The sequence below is a fragment of the Anopheles ziemanni genome, chromosome 3 (assembly GCF_943734765.1).
Source record: "Anopheles ziemanni chromosome 3, idAnoZiCoDA_A2_x.2, whole genome shotgun sequence".
Classification (NCBI taxonomy): Eukaryota; Metazoa; Arthropoda; class Insecta; order Diptera; family Culicidae; genus Anopheles; species Anopheles ziemanni.
Genome location: NC_080706.1, coordinates 40,419,823 through 40,438,688, shown reverse-complemented (window position 1 = coordinate 40,438,688; position 18,866 = coordinate 40,419,823). Strand labels below are relative to the sequence as shown.

The window sequence follows — 18,866 nt, the reverse complement described above, 5'->3', positions numbered from 1 at the left end:
AACCGATCGGGTCGCACGCTGGAGCGTGTAGAAACCTAGACCACTTTCGGGAGGGAACCCGTGACACAAACACACAATGCACGGCTACCGGAGTGTTGGTTCTAGTTAGTATGTTAATTGATTAAAAGTATCACTAATTGTTGGTGGTATGTGCACTTTTCTTCGTTGACCTCGGGTGGTCTTATTGATTTCCTAAGGCTTGACACAGGTGAAACTCCACCCGGCTTTGTTGGTTAATGAAGCACTTGGTGGGCGTGCAACAACTCACTCACTCCGGTGGCATTCTCGTATCGCTGGGTGGGAGAATATTGATTTTTTGTAAACCCCGACTGGCGTGACACACGCACCGACCCACATGTCAAACCTACTACTTAATCCCACCATTGATCATGCGATGCGATGTCTTTAATTAATTCGCCGTTCTGACCTCCCGTCTCTTGCGTTCTCTATTTCATTCCAGACAAACTGGCTACGGACAAAGCTACCAGCACACACCGACGATAGTGCAGCGAGCGTGGAACCTGTCCACGACTTTATCGTGACACTGCCACCGGACGCGTCCGCAGCGGAAATGACAGTCAGCGGCCGTACGACCATTCGAGCGAACGTGGATTCAAACGTCACGAAACGGGATCAACAGCAGCAACACAACAGCGGCGACAGACAGCGACCGAAACGGCGGACGAAAGCAACGCACCCGGTCATGATGGTGACCAGCTTTCTGTCCAAACCGTCCGCAATTCTGCCGTCCGCAATGGCGCACGGCACGCTGCTACTGCTCATGGCGCTTCTGCTGCTCGGGACGCACTTGACCCCGGGGGTCGAGGGGAAACTGCAGCTGTGCGAGGTGGAAACGGGACAGTCCAGCATCATTCTCGACATCGAGGAAAGCCGGGGCAGCTGTAAGTGTCTCCGATCGATTCTTTCGCTACATTCCTAGGCCCGACGTCCTTTTAAATCATCCCTTCCGGGAGGGGGCGCCCTGTCACACGGTACCTTTTATTTCTCTCCGTGGCCGGTGTTAGTGCAGGTTTAATACATGCCCGGCGGGGGACGTAAACCCGAACGGGAGAATAAACATTATCTGCGTTCTGCGGTCCCGATGGTTCACGTTCTACCGCACCCAAACCGAAAGGAAACAGTCAAAGCGGAGCCCAATTTTACTACCGTCGTGCGAGCGGCCTCATCCGGCCATTAATTGCACTGGGGGTTGGTGAGCCATGGACTAAAAAATAAAAACCTCAATCAATTAAAACCCACCCCGTAGGCAGGAAATGTAATAATAGTACACTTACTTGAGAACACAGTACGTCGTGACCAAGCGACGGCGCCGGGATCGATTGGGCCCCCTGTCGGCGGGCGACCGAACTAGAGCTTCCTACTGGGGTGTAATGTTTCAACCGTAACATAATCTGCGCCCAACCTGCGCGAGTGCAGCGTGCATTCCTTTTATTCGAAACCGACCCAGGGTTTGGCCACTAGTGCTATCAATTAAAACAATTCCTTCGCTGTGCAGCAAGTGGCGCTTTGACCGCACGCCTTATATGGCATTGATTCGTGTTTGCAAATCGTAGGACTAAGGTGCCCCATTTGTTCGTCGGGGTCGGGAACCAAACTTGACCCAAATTGCTTCGGCATGCAGGGACTTGCAGCTGTAAATAAAATGTACCAAAGCAACCAATTAGAAGGCATATTATGTCTCTTCCCAATTTGATTACCTTAGGTTTGGTCCAAGCAAGCCTGGTTTGAATTATTGTGAATGTAAATCTGTTTACTGATCATCTTTTCGTTACCTCATTCCACCGAACAGCAATTACCCAGCAGACAAGCCCACCGGAGCTACCGATATCTGGTGACCCGACCGACGACATTACGCTGGAGCTAGTGTTCCCGAAAGGCAAACCGACGTTCCTGCTCGATGGCAAGTCCTTGCGGCTGATCCATCCACTAGATCGCGACGAAGAGAACCTCAGCCACATTGTGTTCCAGGTAGGTTCACCCTCTGTCCACTGTTGTGTACTACCGTTGGCATTACCGACCCATGCTGACCGCTTTCTGCCTGTTGATCTAGATTACCTGCATGGTGCGGTCGACGCGTCGCAAGCGCAACATTCCGATCATCGTGCGAGTGTCGGATGTCAACGATAATCCGCCGATGTTTATCAACACGCCCTACGAAACAACTGTCCCCGAGGTAAGTCCGGCAATCACCTTACAACCGCCAGCGGTCGAGATGTCCAGATTTGTCCAGCTTCTAACACCCACCCAGTCTGACACTGCCCGGCGAGTTCGATGAATCATAGTTATACACACTCGGTGGTGGTGGTGGTGGTGATGCTCTTCGCTCGTGCATTATTTATGGCGCAGCGCCGTTCGGAGGCGTCCGAGCCTTGTTTGGTTGTGCGATTCGACCTCGGGATTGTCGGGCTGGCGTTCGATTCCTGAATTGGCACAAAGGAGAAGCATGGCACCGTCGAGTGCACCATACGATACAATCCGATCCGGGCTCCCAGGGCTGGGCTATATAATTTTACCGGCCTGCAAAAACTAACTCACCGTTTGCACTCGCTGCAATCGGGTGAGGCAAGGCCCGTGTTCATCCCGTAATTCGTTACGCATAATAATTGCCCTTCTCATTGTGGTGGTGGTTGAAGAAAGAGTTCTGCACGTACATAACAGTCGCCGGTCCTGCTTGGTATGGACTCCTGGTCGCCACCCGGCGCAATCGTTGCGATGTTCCCGATCTTCCATTTGACCTGCCTCGGTGCGGAGCGATGATATCATTTCATTTTTACAAAAATCCTCTCACTCAGCTTACCACCCTGGTGCATCGTTGTTGCTTAGGAGAACGCCAGTATCATTATCCTGGTGGAAATTGTATTCAATGCACAATTTACCTGAGAGTGGATGATGGAGGGATGGGGAGAACCGTACCCCACCCTTTCAGCAACGCCAAAGTTGCAGTGGGAACTTGTCACTGAGCCTGGGAATGGAGAGAAACATTAAAATGGAAGCCACTTCCACCATGCTTGTAAGGCTAACTAGATTTATGAAAGCATTGAACCCACGGCGAAGGAATGCGCGTGGCCCATTGCGAGTCCCAACAAACACCCAACGACGCGTTGGCTCGCAGTTTCTGTACCTTGCCGAGCTCGGACCGAATGCGATGATCTTGCGGTGTGCTTGCTGTTCTTGGTTTAATGAGAAGTATCGCCAATCGCCAGGTATCGTAACCTACTTATGAAATTGCATAATAATCCTTCGCGCCAATCAGTGCCAACGGTAATGGCCGTCGGTTGTGAGATTCATCCGTATCACCATTACCCTTCCCGCGGGGTGTCGTCAGTGAGCTGCCTGGGAGTTTGCAGTCGCATCGGTTTATTAATTTTACAAATGTCTTTATGCCATGCCGATGTGATCACGAGCCCGTAGAGCGCATTATTCTGCGCTATCTTTCCGCGTTCGTTCTCTCACTTTTTGTTCTGTAAAGAAGATTCCTTTCGCGCGTTTGAACTAGTTCCTGGTGGCTAACGTTTTCTCACCGCCCTTGCCCCCCTCCTTCCGCCTAGATGCCCCACCGACTAGCGCTCGGGTGCCTTCGGTCGCGCGTCAGAAGGTGGTATTTTATCGATCTTATCGATGCTTAATTCTTTGTTTGTGCAGCACAAATGGAGCTGAAACAGTTCGTGACTTATTTATTACCCCCAACCCCCAGCACCCCCGCGGGTTGCGTTCTAGATCGAGAGTTTGGTTTCGCCCGACCATTTTCTGAAGATGGGCACCATTTCACGATGGGGCCATTTTTGCCGGTGGGTAGATTTAATCGCTGGCCCTAGAGCCACCCTGGCGTCGCTGCGCCCGCGGGAGAAATTTAACAAGGTTCATCCCTCTCACGATTCAGTAGCGCATCTCTCCCCGCTGTCGATCAGCCGGCAACGTGGGTTTTTGTGTTTGTTTCACTACGCGGCTAAACAGACGAGATACGAACATCAGGGCCGCAATTAAAGCGCGTGACGTTTGCTTTTTCCTCCCCGGGCCAAGCATAAGATAAGCCACCCCCGGAATCGATATCGTTGGCGGAATGGCTCTCGGGGGCTGTGATTAGATTTTTAATTAATTCCACGCTAAATTATGCGTTGCCAGCGGTTGATCCTTCGTGCGCTTCTGATACTCCCCTTCGACCAGCGGAGTTCCACTTTTCGTGGGCGTACTAAACAACTTTGTTGTCTTAACATGGCTGAGGAGGGGGTGCACGAAAGCGGGCCAAGTGGGTCGATGCTTTGCAAAACAGTCAAACACGGACTTTCTCCGGTTCTTTGCCATTTATTCGTTTCCGAGGCGCTAGGCGTAGAATGAAAGCACTGCCACGGGGGGATCGCCGATCGCGTACGGATGAGGCAAAACCGGTCCAACACGCTGTTGGTCATCGCCGACATGGCTCACACCTCACCGTCCCAGGACAGGGCAAATAAATTAATCCGAAAAGCTTTTAGCGAAATTATTAGCACTCTCCGCGCAGCGCGTGTCCTCCAGCGTCACTCGAGCGATCCGTTAACTTTTCCCCTCCATTTGTGGCTCTTGGCGTCGGTGTTACTCCAGTCGCGATATTTCTGAGGCAGACTTGAGGCGACGGGAAGTTCTCATATACCCATACGCCGCCGAGAGTCGCCGATCTGCGAGGTGGAAGTGAACCGAGACACAAACAAAACTCCAAATGGTTCATCTAATGTCGCCGGAATTAATTGGGCACCCTTCTTCCGGGAAGAAAGTGTTTCAGGAAGAGAAGAAATTCCAGATCGATCCCTCGCGCGCGCGCGAGAAGACGATAAATTTTATTACCCATGACCACACTGGGCGACTAATTTATGTGACTTTGATCGCGACCATCTCCGCGAGTTGTGTGTTCGTTGGTGCTGTGAAAAGAAAAAAAACCTTTTATAATCCCAGTGTGTTCGCTTCACGCAACGGTATAAGATTTGGTCGTTCATACATTAATTTCTTTTTTTGTCATTTGATCAAACGCCCATCAACAATGTCTAATCGAGCAGGAAACACAAGCGGGAAGAAAGTGAGCACCAGGAACTAACGCGCTCGTTCGATGGGGTCAATTCAATTTGACCCCCACCTTTCTCCTATTGGTTATCCCTCTCTCTTTCTCTCTCTTCATCCCAACGTTTCCAGGTTCACATGCCCTAGCCTGCCCTATCATATTTTACGTCACTCCGGCAACAACTTGCACCAGCGAAGTGCGTACTGCCCGACGGCACAATTTAATTCGAAATTAAGTCCCGACCGACGCCGAAGCGGGCGCACGATAGTTTCACTGGAGATAATTAGAAAGTCGCCAGGCGGGATATATAATTGCGGGACGATGATATTAAGGTTAAAGATGCCCTGGAGGGAGTCTTACGGGTTCGCACTTTCGGCCGGGATCGGGTGAGAGAACGTATGAATCATCCATCCCGAAAGCGTTGCGGAAACCGGTGACATTTTAATTCAAACTCTTTGATCTTGGCGATGAGGAGTAATGTTTCAAATCAGCAGGCGGCGAACCCTTTGTGACCGAAGCTGTTAGTTGTTCACATATTTACCGACATGTCGAACATTGTTGGCAATTATGTAATTACAGCTTCAGTATTAAATAATTGTTTTCATTATCATACCCGTTTATCATACGTGTGTGATCGTACTAATCGGGGAGGTAGTCACTGCCAGTCACCGCTAGATCTCACCGTTTGTCTCAACCTCAGCGACACGGGATTGAAATTGATAACCCCCGGTGCCTTCGGTCGGCAACTCCCTTCACCCGATCTATTTAAGGTATCGCCTTATGGGTGCATTCGATACTTCAGCTTCATTTCAGTGCTCGACTTCAACGACTGTCAAATGGATCGTTGCCAACGGAAACCACCGAGGGTACTCGACCCGTCTCCGTGCAACGCCCTCGATGCGACACCCGTAGCAAACGTATCGATCACGCCTCCTCCTCCGACCGAACTCACTGATTTATGGGTGGTTAATTAATTGAAGCAAACTGTCAAACGCAGTACGATTAAAATTCAATAATATTACCGAGCTGATGCCGGAAACCGGGACACCCCTAAACGACACCGAGAGGGTCCAGCACTCCAGCCGAGTCTGCCGAGTCGGAAGAAAAACCAACCAACCAACTAACGGGCGGGTGACTTGCGCCGAACGCGCGTTGCCAACAAGAGACGAACCTGTTCTGCCACTCGTTGTTGGCGATCGGAATGATATAATTAACGTGAAATAAGCAATTCGCGATAGGCAGGAAAAGCCCACCGAAGGAATGAGGAAGCTTCGGCTTGGGCCCGCGACATCGCCGCACGACGACGCAGGTCTTGGCCGGTCCTGGACGGGGCCCGAGACGGAGCGTCCACTATGGGACAAAAAAGTGCCCCAGGAATTAGTTTCTAATGAGGGAGAAATTTTCTTCTGAATTGCATTATTTTCTTTTCGCTCCGGTGTGTGCACCCAGCGATGTGCGCGATTCGATGTCGACGTCGGCAGGGCCCTAGAACTGGATTAATCGATAACCATATTTGTGCAAATGTGATGGCCTACATGTTCGTACCGGTTTAGGGTTTTTGCTTGCAGAGGACGACTTTAAACAAAAACATACACAGGCACACAAGCCGATCCATCCACGTAACGATCAACGTATCTTGTCTCGGACGTGTAAGACCATTCTTTCTGGAATGTGATTAAATTGTGCATCCCAGGGACGCCAGCGAGAAGCCGACAGTAGTAGATTGAATCCGCCCAAACCATGTTCGCGCTAGTAATCGTGTGCTTCCTTTGCATATTACATGGGCCCTTAGCCAATTTTCTAAGCAAAAAGAAAAACGAACAGCAGAATAAAATGACCGTTAGGGATGCGAGGGAATGTGTTTACGAAAAATTAGCATGGAAATTGTTTCGTTTCGCGAAGAACACGACCAAATTTTGATCAAAAGGGTGTTTATTATTTCTACTCCCTAAGCAATGCGCAATTTACCACCATCCGAGGGTATGTTTCTTATCGAACAAGAGGAATTTTCGTAATTTCATCCTAATGGTAGCCGGACCACCTCGAAGGTTCGTCTCCTGAGGATCAACTGTGATAAGCTTTTTATTTTCCATTCGCTTCCAACGCTTACATTATCTGCTTATTATTTCTTCTTTTCGCTTTTGATGGAAAGCAGGATCGCAAAAGCGGAAGAAGCGAATCCACCACGATCGATCGCTTACGTTGGGATATGCACGTCGTCGTTTAACGACGGTGTTTATTTTGCCCCGGTTTGCCCGCGCTCATATTATTAGGCAAAGGAGGATGTGATTTCTGTTCCATCTTAAACTTCATCAACAAAAGGCCACGGCGCGCGTGGAGCGCGTTGAACACGCAAGTCAGCGAGGAAGCGCAATTTCATCACGACGAAAATATCACAAAATGTGTAAACGTTTATTACGGCGATCGGTTTCGTCGACGACACCGAAGACGACGACGACGACGACGATGATGATGATGATGATGATAATGTTCATAAAATTTGATGAGAATACTCGCTAATTATATTGTTGAAATCGAAAATCACTATAGTCTTCTTTAATGCGGCCTTTTGCGACCGTGCCAAACGACATTGGAAAGGTTGGTCGCTTAAAAATAATCCATTCGGTGGTAAAAACAGCAAGATTGCGGGGATGATTATGCTTCTTCGGCTCGGGCACACATGGAGCCGTTAAATTAAAAACCTAAACACACCTGGAACGGCAACGTAACGATGTGTGATATCAATTTCCTATTTGCATTTAACCACTGATCAAAGCGTCTACCATTTGGTGAGGTTTAATATCTACCTTTATTATGGCCAACAAATTGGATCGGTCCATTGACAGGCCGTATCATTTATCATGCCATCGTATTTCAGGGTCGGGCGTGTTGACTTAAAAGTAGCACTGCAGCGCCCGGTTTCCTTGAGTTTGAACAGTTCTTGAACGTCAGTTAGAACGGTGACGATAGGAAGCAAATATTTCAATCACGTCACAAACGACAACCGAACGGACAGAATGCAATCACTTTCCGCCCATTCGTAACAATAGCGGCACTTTATGGTGCACGAGTTAAAGTCTCAAATGAACCTGTCAAAAATCATAAACGGTTCGTGACACACCGAAATCGGTTGAAACTACAATTTGGCCCTCAGGAAACGGTAGACTCAGCGGTGCACAATACTGCGAACTGGGAATAAATACTTCCAACTCCAACGCAATACAAACAATGAAAACGATCGCCGACGGTCAAATCTTTGTATGCTCACATACTCAAAATTTGCCGACGGATCGGAGATTCGGAATATTTTGTAAACAAATTAGTTGGTATTTTATTCCATCCCTCTCGAGTCGAGTGTGTTTTATTTAGTTTACAAGAACAAGCGCCCACCCAAAAGCAAGCGGTGCCACTTGAAACCTGACGGATCGTGAGCGACAATTGCTTCATACCACCAAGACACCATGCATGCATTCCGATGTTCCTCTGTGTTTTTTTTCCTCCTCTGATGATCATTTACCGATCGATCAACGATCTGCAGCAGCCCGATTGACAGTTTAACCTTCAGACCGGCATCGCTTTCAGTGAGCGCTCGGCGAATCCGTTTCGAATCGACATTCAATCGATGGAAGTTTTGTCATACTTTGTACCGCTTGCCATACGTGCGTGTGCACCCTGCCATGGGCAGGAATTGAAGAATCTTTCTCAAGCCGCAATTGGCATACGGAGCACCAACCGGCTCGCTGGTGACGGTTTCATACCGAGGGCACTGATTTTCTCACGACTTTGCCATTAAACGGTGCGCTTGGCTGCTCTGGGAAGTTGCCTTTTTTCCCCCGCGTACCGGAATGCCGAAAAAGCTAATATTATTAATTCAAATTATCTGCTCCTAATTGATCACAGCCCGGCTGCCGATCGGATGCGATGCGTCTGATGCAAGCGACAGACTGTCGAAAATGGCGAGCAAACGGCGGGAACGTGTTGACAAACGTGGCAACCGCAGCCAACCGTCGACTGGCAGGCCGATCTCCGCCTCCGGTAGCCCTCCCCCCCCACCCGCTTTTCAAGGTCTCGCCGCGTCAGAAGACTTAAAATATTTGCAAGACGTGCCTACTGCAAGATGATGATGGTGGCTGTGTGTAAATTAGTGCGCATATTGAGCAGGTCCCATCGCCGGTTTGCACCGCGTTGCGGCCGGGGTGCAAAACCGCAATTATGAATCGTAATCATTTTTTGCCATCTCTTAATTCGTACCGTCGACAATGAAGTAATCGGTGGTCGTTTCAAAATTTTTTTATTGCTTTGTTTGAGAACGATGTTTGCGAATAAAAATACCTACAAGATACCCAAAAAGAGGATGGAAAAAAAAGAACGAACAAGCAAACCGCGCACACAAAAATCGAATGTACACCGTTTTTTGTTCCGTCTTGTTCGTCCCAGAAATCAAAGAAGAATCTTAAAACACACACTCCATTCGGTGACGTCTTAACTCGGTCGGAATCTCGAGATGCAGCACCATTCGTACCCGTTCGGGATGTTGCATCTCGGCGCACCATCTTTGATGCACCAATCGCAAACACACATCCGACAGCCAACGCATTTGAATACCGATCGGAGTCGTTGTATAATTTGCTTCCAGGAAGAAAAATGAAGAAAAAAAACCAAACGCGAATCGAATTCGCTTTCATCAATCCACCAAATTCCATCGATTGTGCCCGGTGGCGAAACAATCCTCGAACGTAATCGCTGAGAACTTGTATCGAGTTGTTTTAGTGTTTGATTTTTTGTTTTGTGTCTGTAAAATGCTACCTACCAATGGCGTTAGAATGTACGGTTTTTATTCGTTCTGGAAACCAGAAGGATTAATATCTGTGGTCGAACAAGTTTCACAATATTATTTTTGGCTCGATGTAATCATTATGTTGGATATGCTTACATACTAGAGTTGTGTCTTTCTTCGAGTTTGTAAACTGATCCAATTAAACAAAAAAAGTATTATGTAAACAAATCAAATTTAAAATAAATATCCAAACATTCCTGAACCTTTAAGATTCTTCAAAAATATATGTCCAAATATGCACCTGTAGACCTTTAGATAAACACGATAAAACCACAAACGCATACACCTTTTAAAACTTCATAAATCCCCAAACTTGTATCAATTAATTCTTCCAGACTTTCAGGACTCGCGATGTATTTATACATGTGGGAAGGAGGATAGCATCACCCAGCATTTAATTAGTTTTTTGGCTGAAATGTTATGAAAATTAAAAAATGTCGTAGAAAACGGGGTGATGTAATTTTTTTTCCAGGATTGTAAATCTGTTGATAAATCCCTGATTTGAATAAAAAGGCTCATTCATTCCTTTAAAATTCATTCAAATTCATGAATCTAAATACACCTTTTGTACCCGTCTCCTTTTCATATCGTAGAAATTTTCGACGGAGATTGATTTTCATTAAAACAATTTTAGAAAAACCTTCTTAACTACCGGATAAGATTCAGTCACGCTCCTGGGTGACCGCGGTGGTGAATAATAAAGCCCGTTGATTGCTTACAATCTCCGCTCCCTAGCACCTTGCATTTTATTCTTCATGCCCACCTCTTGTGTGTCAGTAATCCTGCACAATGCACGTCGTTGCCGTCGTCGTCGTCTCTCGTTGAAAAGGTTTAATTGCACTTGGCGATTCAACGCTCCCAAATTTGCTCGGGCTCTGGGCGGCACAAAACATTACCGGCCCCGTGCTCGGTAAGGTTTTTTTTGCACATTCGCCACGGTTTCAATAACGACCGCCAAACTTGGACACACGGGCACCGTGAAAGAAACTCCTATCTGGTTGTAATTTTTGCATGCTCTTTTCGCGCACAAGCAGGACTTGTAACAAACCTCGCCTCCTCCCCCATTGGACCGTGTGGCCACAGGGCGCCGAAGGTTAGGGTTTGTTTGATCGACGGCGATAGCTAATTGGCCGTGCAACGGTTTCGCCCGCTCCCTCACCTCCGGGATAAAAGCGAGAGCGAGAGGTGCGGGGCTATAAACTGCAGCGGCGTGATGTATGTAAACACACCGCGGGTTTAGCGACAATTTTTAGCCGCTCCCGGCAGCGAGCCATAATGAAGCCATCGAGCGTCGGTCGTAAAGCCCGCCGAATGAGCCACCGGCATATCATAAAACGAGTGATTTGAGCAGCGATTCGCAGCGACGAACCCCGCGACAATTGCGCGCGGTTCAATCCGCCGACCCTCGCGTATCCAGCAGGACACGCCGCGGATTGACAGGAATCCGTCCGTCGGCCAGCCGGCGGACAGCCAAACGCAGTGTGACATTTAATACCGGATCGCGCAACGAGGTCAACAGCAAGAGAAGTACTACTACTTAAATTGGAAATAAAACAAACTTAAACATAAAACAAAATCCCATCAAAAGGGTGAAGAACTACAGCAAAAGGACTAATGCAACTCAAAGAACAACGTCTCGGAGCCACCGACCGAAATGTTAATGAAATCGAGTATGGCAAGTGCTGGAGGTACGGCAATTATCCAACCCGGTCATCGCCATATTGGGAGCACTTTTGCCCGGTCACAACCAAAGCCCTTTCAGTGCGTCCTGTTTCGCTCTGGTTTCGCACTGCACTATGTACCTCTTTGCTAAATGAGGCCACGGGAGCGACGAAAAATTGAGTCACCACGGTCAGCACGAACCGCGGAAAGCGTGTAGCCGGCAGACTGACAGCTGGCACGTTTCGGTGAAACATTTCGCGAACAGAATACTGAAAAAAAAGCGAATCGGACACAGTTTTAACAACAAACAGCACACAACCGTGTCAGTACATCCGAAAGTGCATGTAGAAAGGGTCTCCGGAAAACAAAACCCCAGTTGGGCGGGGGTTCTAAATCACGATTCTTAGCTTCCCCTGGGATCGACCCCTAATGGATTGTCGGTGTCGCGACTTATCCGTTGTTCGAGGCCGGTGTTTCGCCGTCAATACCGGTAGCGTTGTATTCGGGCCCGGCAAAACGGAGTGCCAACCAGACGGCAAACCATTTGGTCACTCGCCAAAGATGGACATGAATTTCAGACATGCCGTTAGGTACGTCAGAAAAAACAAAACCGAAACAGAAGCAAACTCCAGTACGACGGACGAAATATCTGCCAGAATGTAGGAACAAAAACCAACCCCAACGCCACCAGTCAAAAGCGTGTGTTTGGGCAAGGCACGTTCGCGAGTGCTTTCTGTTCTTCCGTGTTCCAACCATTCTTTACGCGACCGAGCGAGATAACAACTTCAATGTCCGCCCTTGCCCTCTGTCGCTTTCTCCAAACGCCACTGACGCGGTTAAGAGAATGCATACCTATGGCATAAGCTTTTTTTTTCTTACACGATTCCCTCTTTTTGCATCGCTTCCGACATAATCCTCGCGTGGATTAATGGTCACCACGGCCCCGGCCTCTACGTGGAAACCTTCGATAGCAACCCGCTTGGACGCTCTATCGAAAATCTCGGCGGACAAAAAATAAAACCCCCGGTGGATCGGTGCAATCCGCGCGATCCGCGTGACCACGAACTGCACCGCACGTTGCATGGCCGGTTTGCCAGAACAAACTGGTAACCTAAACCCACCGGGCCGAACCTCCGGCCGGGGCGGGAGCGCTTCCGATGGAAGGAAATAGGAAAACAAACTTCCCAGGAACGGGATACCGACCAACGGTACACGCGGAAATGGCACCGACACTCTGAGAACATAACAATTTCATCTGACCGCAATTGTGATGTCGCGTTTTCCGATTCGTTTCCCGGTTCCTCCGCTCCGCAAGAACCGAGAACGTTGTAGGCAAGAATTTCCACTTCCATTTTCACCGCAGTGCGGGACGATCTGAGGATGATTTTCGAATTGATTTTCAATGGGTCTGTCGAGGGTGGTGCCGAGCCAGTTTTTCAATAACTGAACGAAGCACACGGCATAACGGATCGGCGGCGCGAAGATTCGATATTCTCTTCCGGGTTACAGAACACGAAAACGCTCCTGCATGAAGGTAGCACATTCAGATAGATACCGACAGACCGAGAAACTCTTTACCACACCCACCACACTACTAGGCATGTTTATTTCTTTTTGGGAGCTAGAATTAAGAATGATATTTCTTTTTATTTCACCACAAGGAGCGTCAACTTATTTTTCATTCGCCCAACCAACCTAGAGTGCATTAATCTTTTGACGCTCTAAACACCAAATAAAATAGAGGTTTCCCCCAGCCGCTCGCGAGCGACATGATTTGCCAAAATCTTTACGACCGTATGGCCAATAATAATAATGACTAACTAGCCCGACTTTGAAGGACAACACATTGGCCAGCTGAGGTTGGTGTCGCTGGAGCTCGAAACGAGACGGCCCACTATTAATCTACGCCATCGTGGCCAGCAAAAACCCCCAACTCACACACACGCATTCGGGAGTACAAAAAAATAGACTCCTTTCCAAAAGTGCTAAAGCTTAAAAACCCTGGTCCGACACAGCACTACGCGGATTTTTGCGGTCAATCGCTCTTTTGCTTGAACTATTTTCGTTACTTTTTTTTTCGCCCTAGCCAAGCCAACCCACGGACGGAACGGTAAGAAACCGTACCCGTAAAAGAGATTAGCCATTACGCAAAACGATTCGGCGGCGGCGACGACGGCGTTGGTAGGCTTGACATATGAGTTTGTGGTTCACCGAAGGCGAGGGTTTCTGTTACCCTTATGCCGCTGGTCGCGGTTTTTTTTCCACTCCCCCCATCGGACTCCCGCCTCCTTGTCAGTGTTTGCAAAGTTCTCTCGAGCACACACACACACAGTACCTGTACGTGGCTTTTCAGCGTCCATTCAAACGCGTCCAAAATTGACCATGAAATGTCACAACAGATTAACTGGTAGCTACCAACAAACATTCGCACCGAGCGAAGGATTTAGAGGTCAACGGGAGGGCGCGAGTGTGGGATCGTAATCAGATGATACGAATCTAGCTTCGAATCGCACGGGTTACTTTTCGAACAGGGAAATTTTCTTTACTTCGCTCTGCAGTTGTCAAGTGAAGAATGTTAAATCGTGCGCCCATTATTATAAAGTGAGCCCGATTGAAGATCTTATCATGAACCTTAATTTGACATGTTTATTGCCATTTTTAAAACCATCTTCAGAACGGATGGATGGTACCCTTGGAGGAATACACGCGACTATGTAAACACAAAACCAACCTAATTTTAACGTCAAACGTGCATCAGCTCGCCAGCATAACTCACCGAACTGATCGATCGTTGGCGAATAAATTACGGTGATTTATGCACTGCATGTGCGGCACGAACTCCATGCATCGCCACGGTTTGAACTTGAACTAATTTCGTGCTCCGAGCGGCGTCAAAAGGGACGTCGACGTGACGGTGCCCGAACGGTGGTATCCCGCTGATTTTGGGCAAAGGCCCTGACATGGGACTGACTCGTCAGGTGGGTTCAAATCACGCAACGGAACGAAGGTCAGTACGATACGGATCTTTGACGAGTGGCTCCCCATCGTCACCCACACCATCGTTGGGTTAGGCGTTGGATCGGGCAGTATGGGCGAACTTTGTCTTTGTTTTGCACGCAGCCAAACTATTACGACAGAGCATAAAAGTAAAAGTCAAAAGCATGTCAAACAAATTACCCCGTGCACATATCATTTTGCAAACCCCCTGCGAAACATGATCTACTAGCGCGATCAATCTTTGTAGAGCTTTTTGCATACTATCTGAAGAATCGCACAGGTTATAAGCTGGAGTGCAATCCAACCAACGAGGGAGGGAAGCGGAAAGGCGAAAAGTGAGGGGGGAAGAAAAATTACCATCCTTAACCACCCACCCGCGCGTTCCGAGCGCCCCGTGATCGGGATGATGGCGCAAACATTATCAACATTGTTGCAATTATATAGCGCTCACCGGCTCGGAAACCCGGTGACTCCGGCTTTTGCCGTAAAACAGAGAATTAAGATCATATTTCCCATTACCCCGACCTTCCTCCTCCTCCTTCTGTTGCACTCTCGATCGATGGCCGTCCGCGCGAGCTGTTCTAGCGCTTTCAGCATTGACGAGTGTTGATCCGTTTGCCCTCATCGATCGTTGGTAGATAAAATGTCGGATTAGCTGTCGGAAATGGCGCACGCTGCTTAAAAAGCCACGAGCTCGGACACACCCGCCGACTGAATGCGACGATCCTGTAGAAGCACGCTTGAGCCGGGAGGAGAGGAAGGGGACTAGAAACTAGTCGCGCGATCGTGTAATTTAACACTTAACACAAATAACGAAAACGCGCCATCTTGGAGTGGGACGCGAAACTACGGTGGACCACGCACGACGGTGCTCCTACAATGTACACTACCCGCAAATTAGTGCCGCGAATCGGTTGCGATAAATATAATCGCCCCGTTTGATAATGACTAATTTCTCACCGTTTCCCCATGGCCAACCCCGATGTTGTGGGTTCGGTTGAAGAAAACCGCGCACAGTTTGACGTTTGCGATCCGATCCGATCCGGGGTCGGTTTGCGCTCGAACGCACCATAACAACGTGCCCATTCCGATGGACATTCAGAGGCAGCAGAAATGGGCGCGCTCGTTGGACGTCCCAGGAGGCATTGCTGCCCGCGATGCCCTAGGACGGGGCAAACAATGCCCCGGATGGCCTTATTAGAGCGCTATAATTGATCGAAAAGGCGTTAGGCGCTTTTGTCACTCGGCTGCTGACAAATTGCCAAACGGGATCAACATCGCAGCCATTCGACGACGACGGCTTCGGTTTTTCTCTCTTCTCCGAGCACCTTGCTGTGGAAGAGCACAGAGATGGGAGATCGGCGATAAGCCTAGAATCGGCCGGCCATCGCTCCATTCTCGGAGCGATCGATATTCGACCGTAATTGGACCGATCGCGACAGGGATCGGCCATCATGTGGCTCTGGTTTTGTGTAACCGCACACAAAACAAGTGGTCTAACGGAGTGGGTCCCGTTGAGTTCCCCGCAACCGCAGTGATGGATTTCTGCAAGAACTCACGTCCACGCAGACGACTGAAGATGATGGTCGTGAAGAATGTTAATCAAGGCCCGCTTGCCCGAGTTTGTTTCATTTTCCATTAGGGAAACCTGGCAGGGCGTGAACATTTGATTGATCGTCCGGGAGTCTCGTCTTACCGCCGGGAGTACTACTGGTGGTTCCTCATTAACGTTTCGCCTCGGAACCCGTCGTGAAGTTTGCGCCTCCCAAAACAGCTGACGGCGGGTTCTGCGAAACACCTGAGACTTCGTTCGCGATCGTGCGATCGCGGGACATTATCTATCGAACCTCGCAAAACCGCACCTTGCAGATAGCTCCTACCACGGGCTTCCCGGTTTTGGCATGTAGATTTTTATAGGTCACACGCCATCTCCCCCAGTCGGTCCCCCGTTAGGTTTTCGCCATATTCCGCCCACCGAAATCAAAACCGCGCGCACGGAATCGATCAACCAGGTCGGAGCGGAGCCGTATCATAAATAATTCATTTTCCCTTCGCGTTGGCGCACGGTCGAGCCGTTTCGCGTGTCGGTATATAAACGGTCGGGGTGATTGGGCACAAACGCCGGCCTGACACCGGCGCTGTCCCCAAAACCCGACCGAGGGAACATCTCGCGCAAAAATCGGTTTATGTTTACGTTCTTTTCGTTTCCCAACCAGCTTACCCCTTTTTTCCCGAACCGTTTTTTCGCCTCCAGTCATAGTGGGTCATGTTTGTTTTGAACCGTTTGGAATTAAAATAAACTAACACCATGGGGATCCCGTGCGAACCATCCCTCCCTGCACGGTTCTAACACCTCCCCAGGGAGGGGTAAAGGGGACAGTGCCCGTTGTTGGTGGTCGCCCGTTGATTGCACTCCCGTGTCTTCGCCCGTGCAAACTTGACAGTCTAACCACCGAACGGGGAGCGTCTTCGGATTCGCCTCGACCGGAGCAGCCACTCCTTCCCGACCCAGTGGTCGATCATCGCAAACAGGCCGAGCGTTTCCCTCTCTTTTCCAGCAGCATTTCGGCAGGTGACTTATGGCAAACGATCCGCCTGACTATCATTTCGTGTAAAACAACTAACGACAGCGCGCTCCGGTCGCGTTCTGGAAGATAAATCTCGCTCCGGCTCGTTGATGGTTCGAGTGCGCGCGCCATCTTGCTCCCGCTCAATGGTGCCCTACAACAACATTGCCAGAGTTGTTTGCAGGGTGATGCACTCAAAGGCATTGAGACACGATCCACATCTCGGTGAGTGGAAGGAAACGGGAGGTCGTGTAAAGGCACAACGACAAGCCACGCGAATCGTGAGGGAGGTTTTTGTTTTAGGCAAATGCCTTTCGGCAACAAGTGCACCCTCTTTTCCCTTGTTTCCACCCTTACCACCTGGCTTGATGGAGATGCTTTTAAGGTGCTCATCCCTGGATCCGACCCGTCGAACGCTTTCATTAGAAATTCGCTAATCGACATGCAGACCGAAACGTAAATTCACGTACCTCTCGCCGCCTGCGAACCGGTTTGTTTCCTTTTGCTTTTCAACCGGTTGACGGTATTAATAAAGCAATAAAACCCATTATCCCCGTTCGACCCCCGTTCGGGAGGGTACATATTACTCTTGCCGAGCGGAACCGCGCAAAAGGTGACGACAGTCCCCCGGGTTCGCGAAGCGTTAATGTCTGCGCTCGCTCGCAGAATAGTGTCGTTCTGTCTAGTCTAGGTTTGAGCCGAGGGTTTCTTTTTCCCTCCTTTAAAAGCACCCACCTGTAAGGGTGCGGATGGTAAACCGCCTCATCCCCTACCCAGGAATCAGGAGGCCCGACAGGCGATAGTGCTAATTTTGAGGTTATTTATTGCCCGCACTTAAGTGCCAAGATCCTCGTGTGTGTGCGCGTGTACACCGAAAAGGTTGGGACGCGATCTTGCGTGTCGTCAGCTGGTCAACCCCGCGAGGTAACCCCCTTCACACGACGTGTATGTGTAGCCGTAATGTTCCCATGTGTGTGCCCCCGTTCGAAAATGTCGGTCGAGATAAATGGCCAACACCACGGCGCGTGCACTTTGGCTAGAAGTAACGGGCCGATTCTTACCGTTTCGTGCGTGTTCCACCACACTCGTGCTCGGAAAAGCAGGATAAGTAAAACGAGACTCCTTTACCAGCCAGTCCGGCCTGTAAACTCGTCGATATAAATGAGCGGGAGTAACAAGCCTGGAGAATGCGATTTTTCAATTACCGGCACACCGGACCTGGGGTCCCGGTTTCGGCGCGGCCAGCACTCTTCTGTCCGGGCTGACCTGACCTTTCAGGCCATCCGAGGTGCGCATAAATAACGTCAACACACCAATATCCCTCCCAGGTGACCCGCGTTCGATCGTTCGGAAATAAAAAGCACTCACTCTATCCACCTTTTTTGCCAAGACGCGGACTTTGTCCGTGTTCCCGGGCTGGAGGATCCTCGAAAGGATCGCGCAGAATCTCGGGAATGTTTGCCGAACGAATGGAGGCCGATGGAAGATGGAGACTGCACATTTTGTAACGCAAGAGAAAGTCGCTGGTATTAAAATCGATCGATCGCTCGATCGAACGGTTGCGTCGAACGGTACCGGACCATCCCTCCCGTATCACTCGTCACAATCTCATTTATGACGATTTACGATAATGGACGTAATCGAAGGAAGATTATGAGGGCTGATTCCACGCGATCCAAGCAACTTTGTAGCTGCGCTTAAAAGCCGCTTCAGCTTTTTTTAATCCTTTAAAAACCCCGTAATGGCGATTAAA

General features: G+C 49.3%; 1 protein-coding gene across 1 annotated transcript in view; it reads left to right on the top strand.

Annotated features, from left to right (window-relative positions):
- Positions 1–571: 571 nt before the first annotated feature.
- LOC131286265 (cadherin-99C) overlaps positions 572–18,866 on the top strand; it is a 64,541-nt gene continuing 46,246 nt past the window's right edge. Inside the window, exons 1-3 of the mRNA XM_058315196.1 lie at positions 572–902; positions 1,811–1,989; positions 2,072–2,194. Coding sequence (XP_058171179.1) covers positions 572–902; positions 1,811–1,989; positions 2,072–2,194 — 633 coding nt within the window. The remainder of the gene's footprint in view (positions 903–1,810; positions 1,990–2,071; positions 2,195–18,866) is intronic.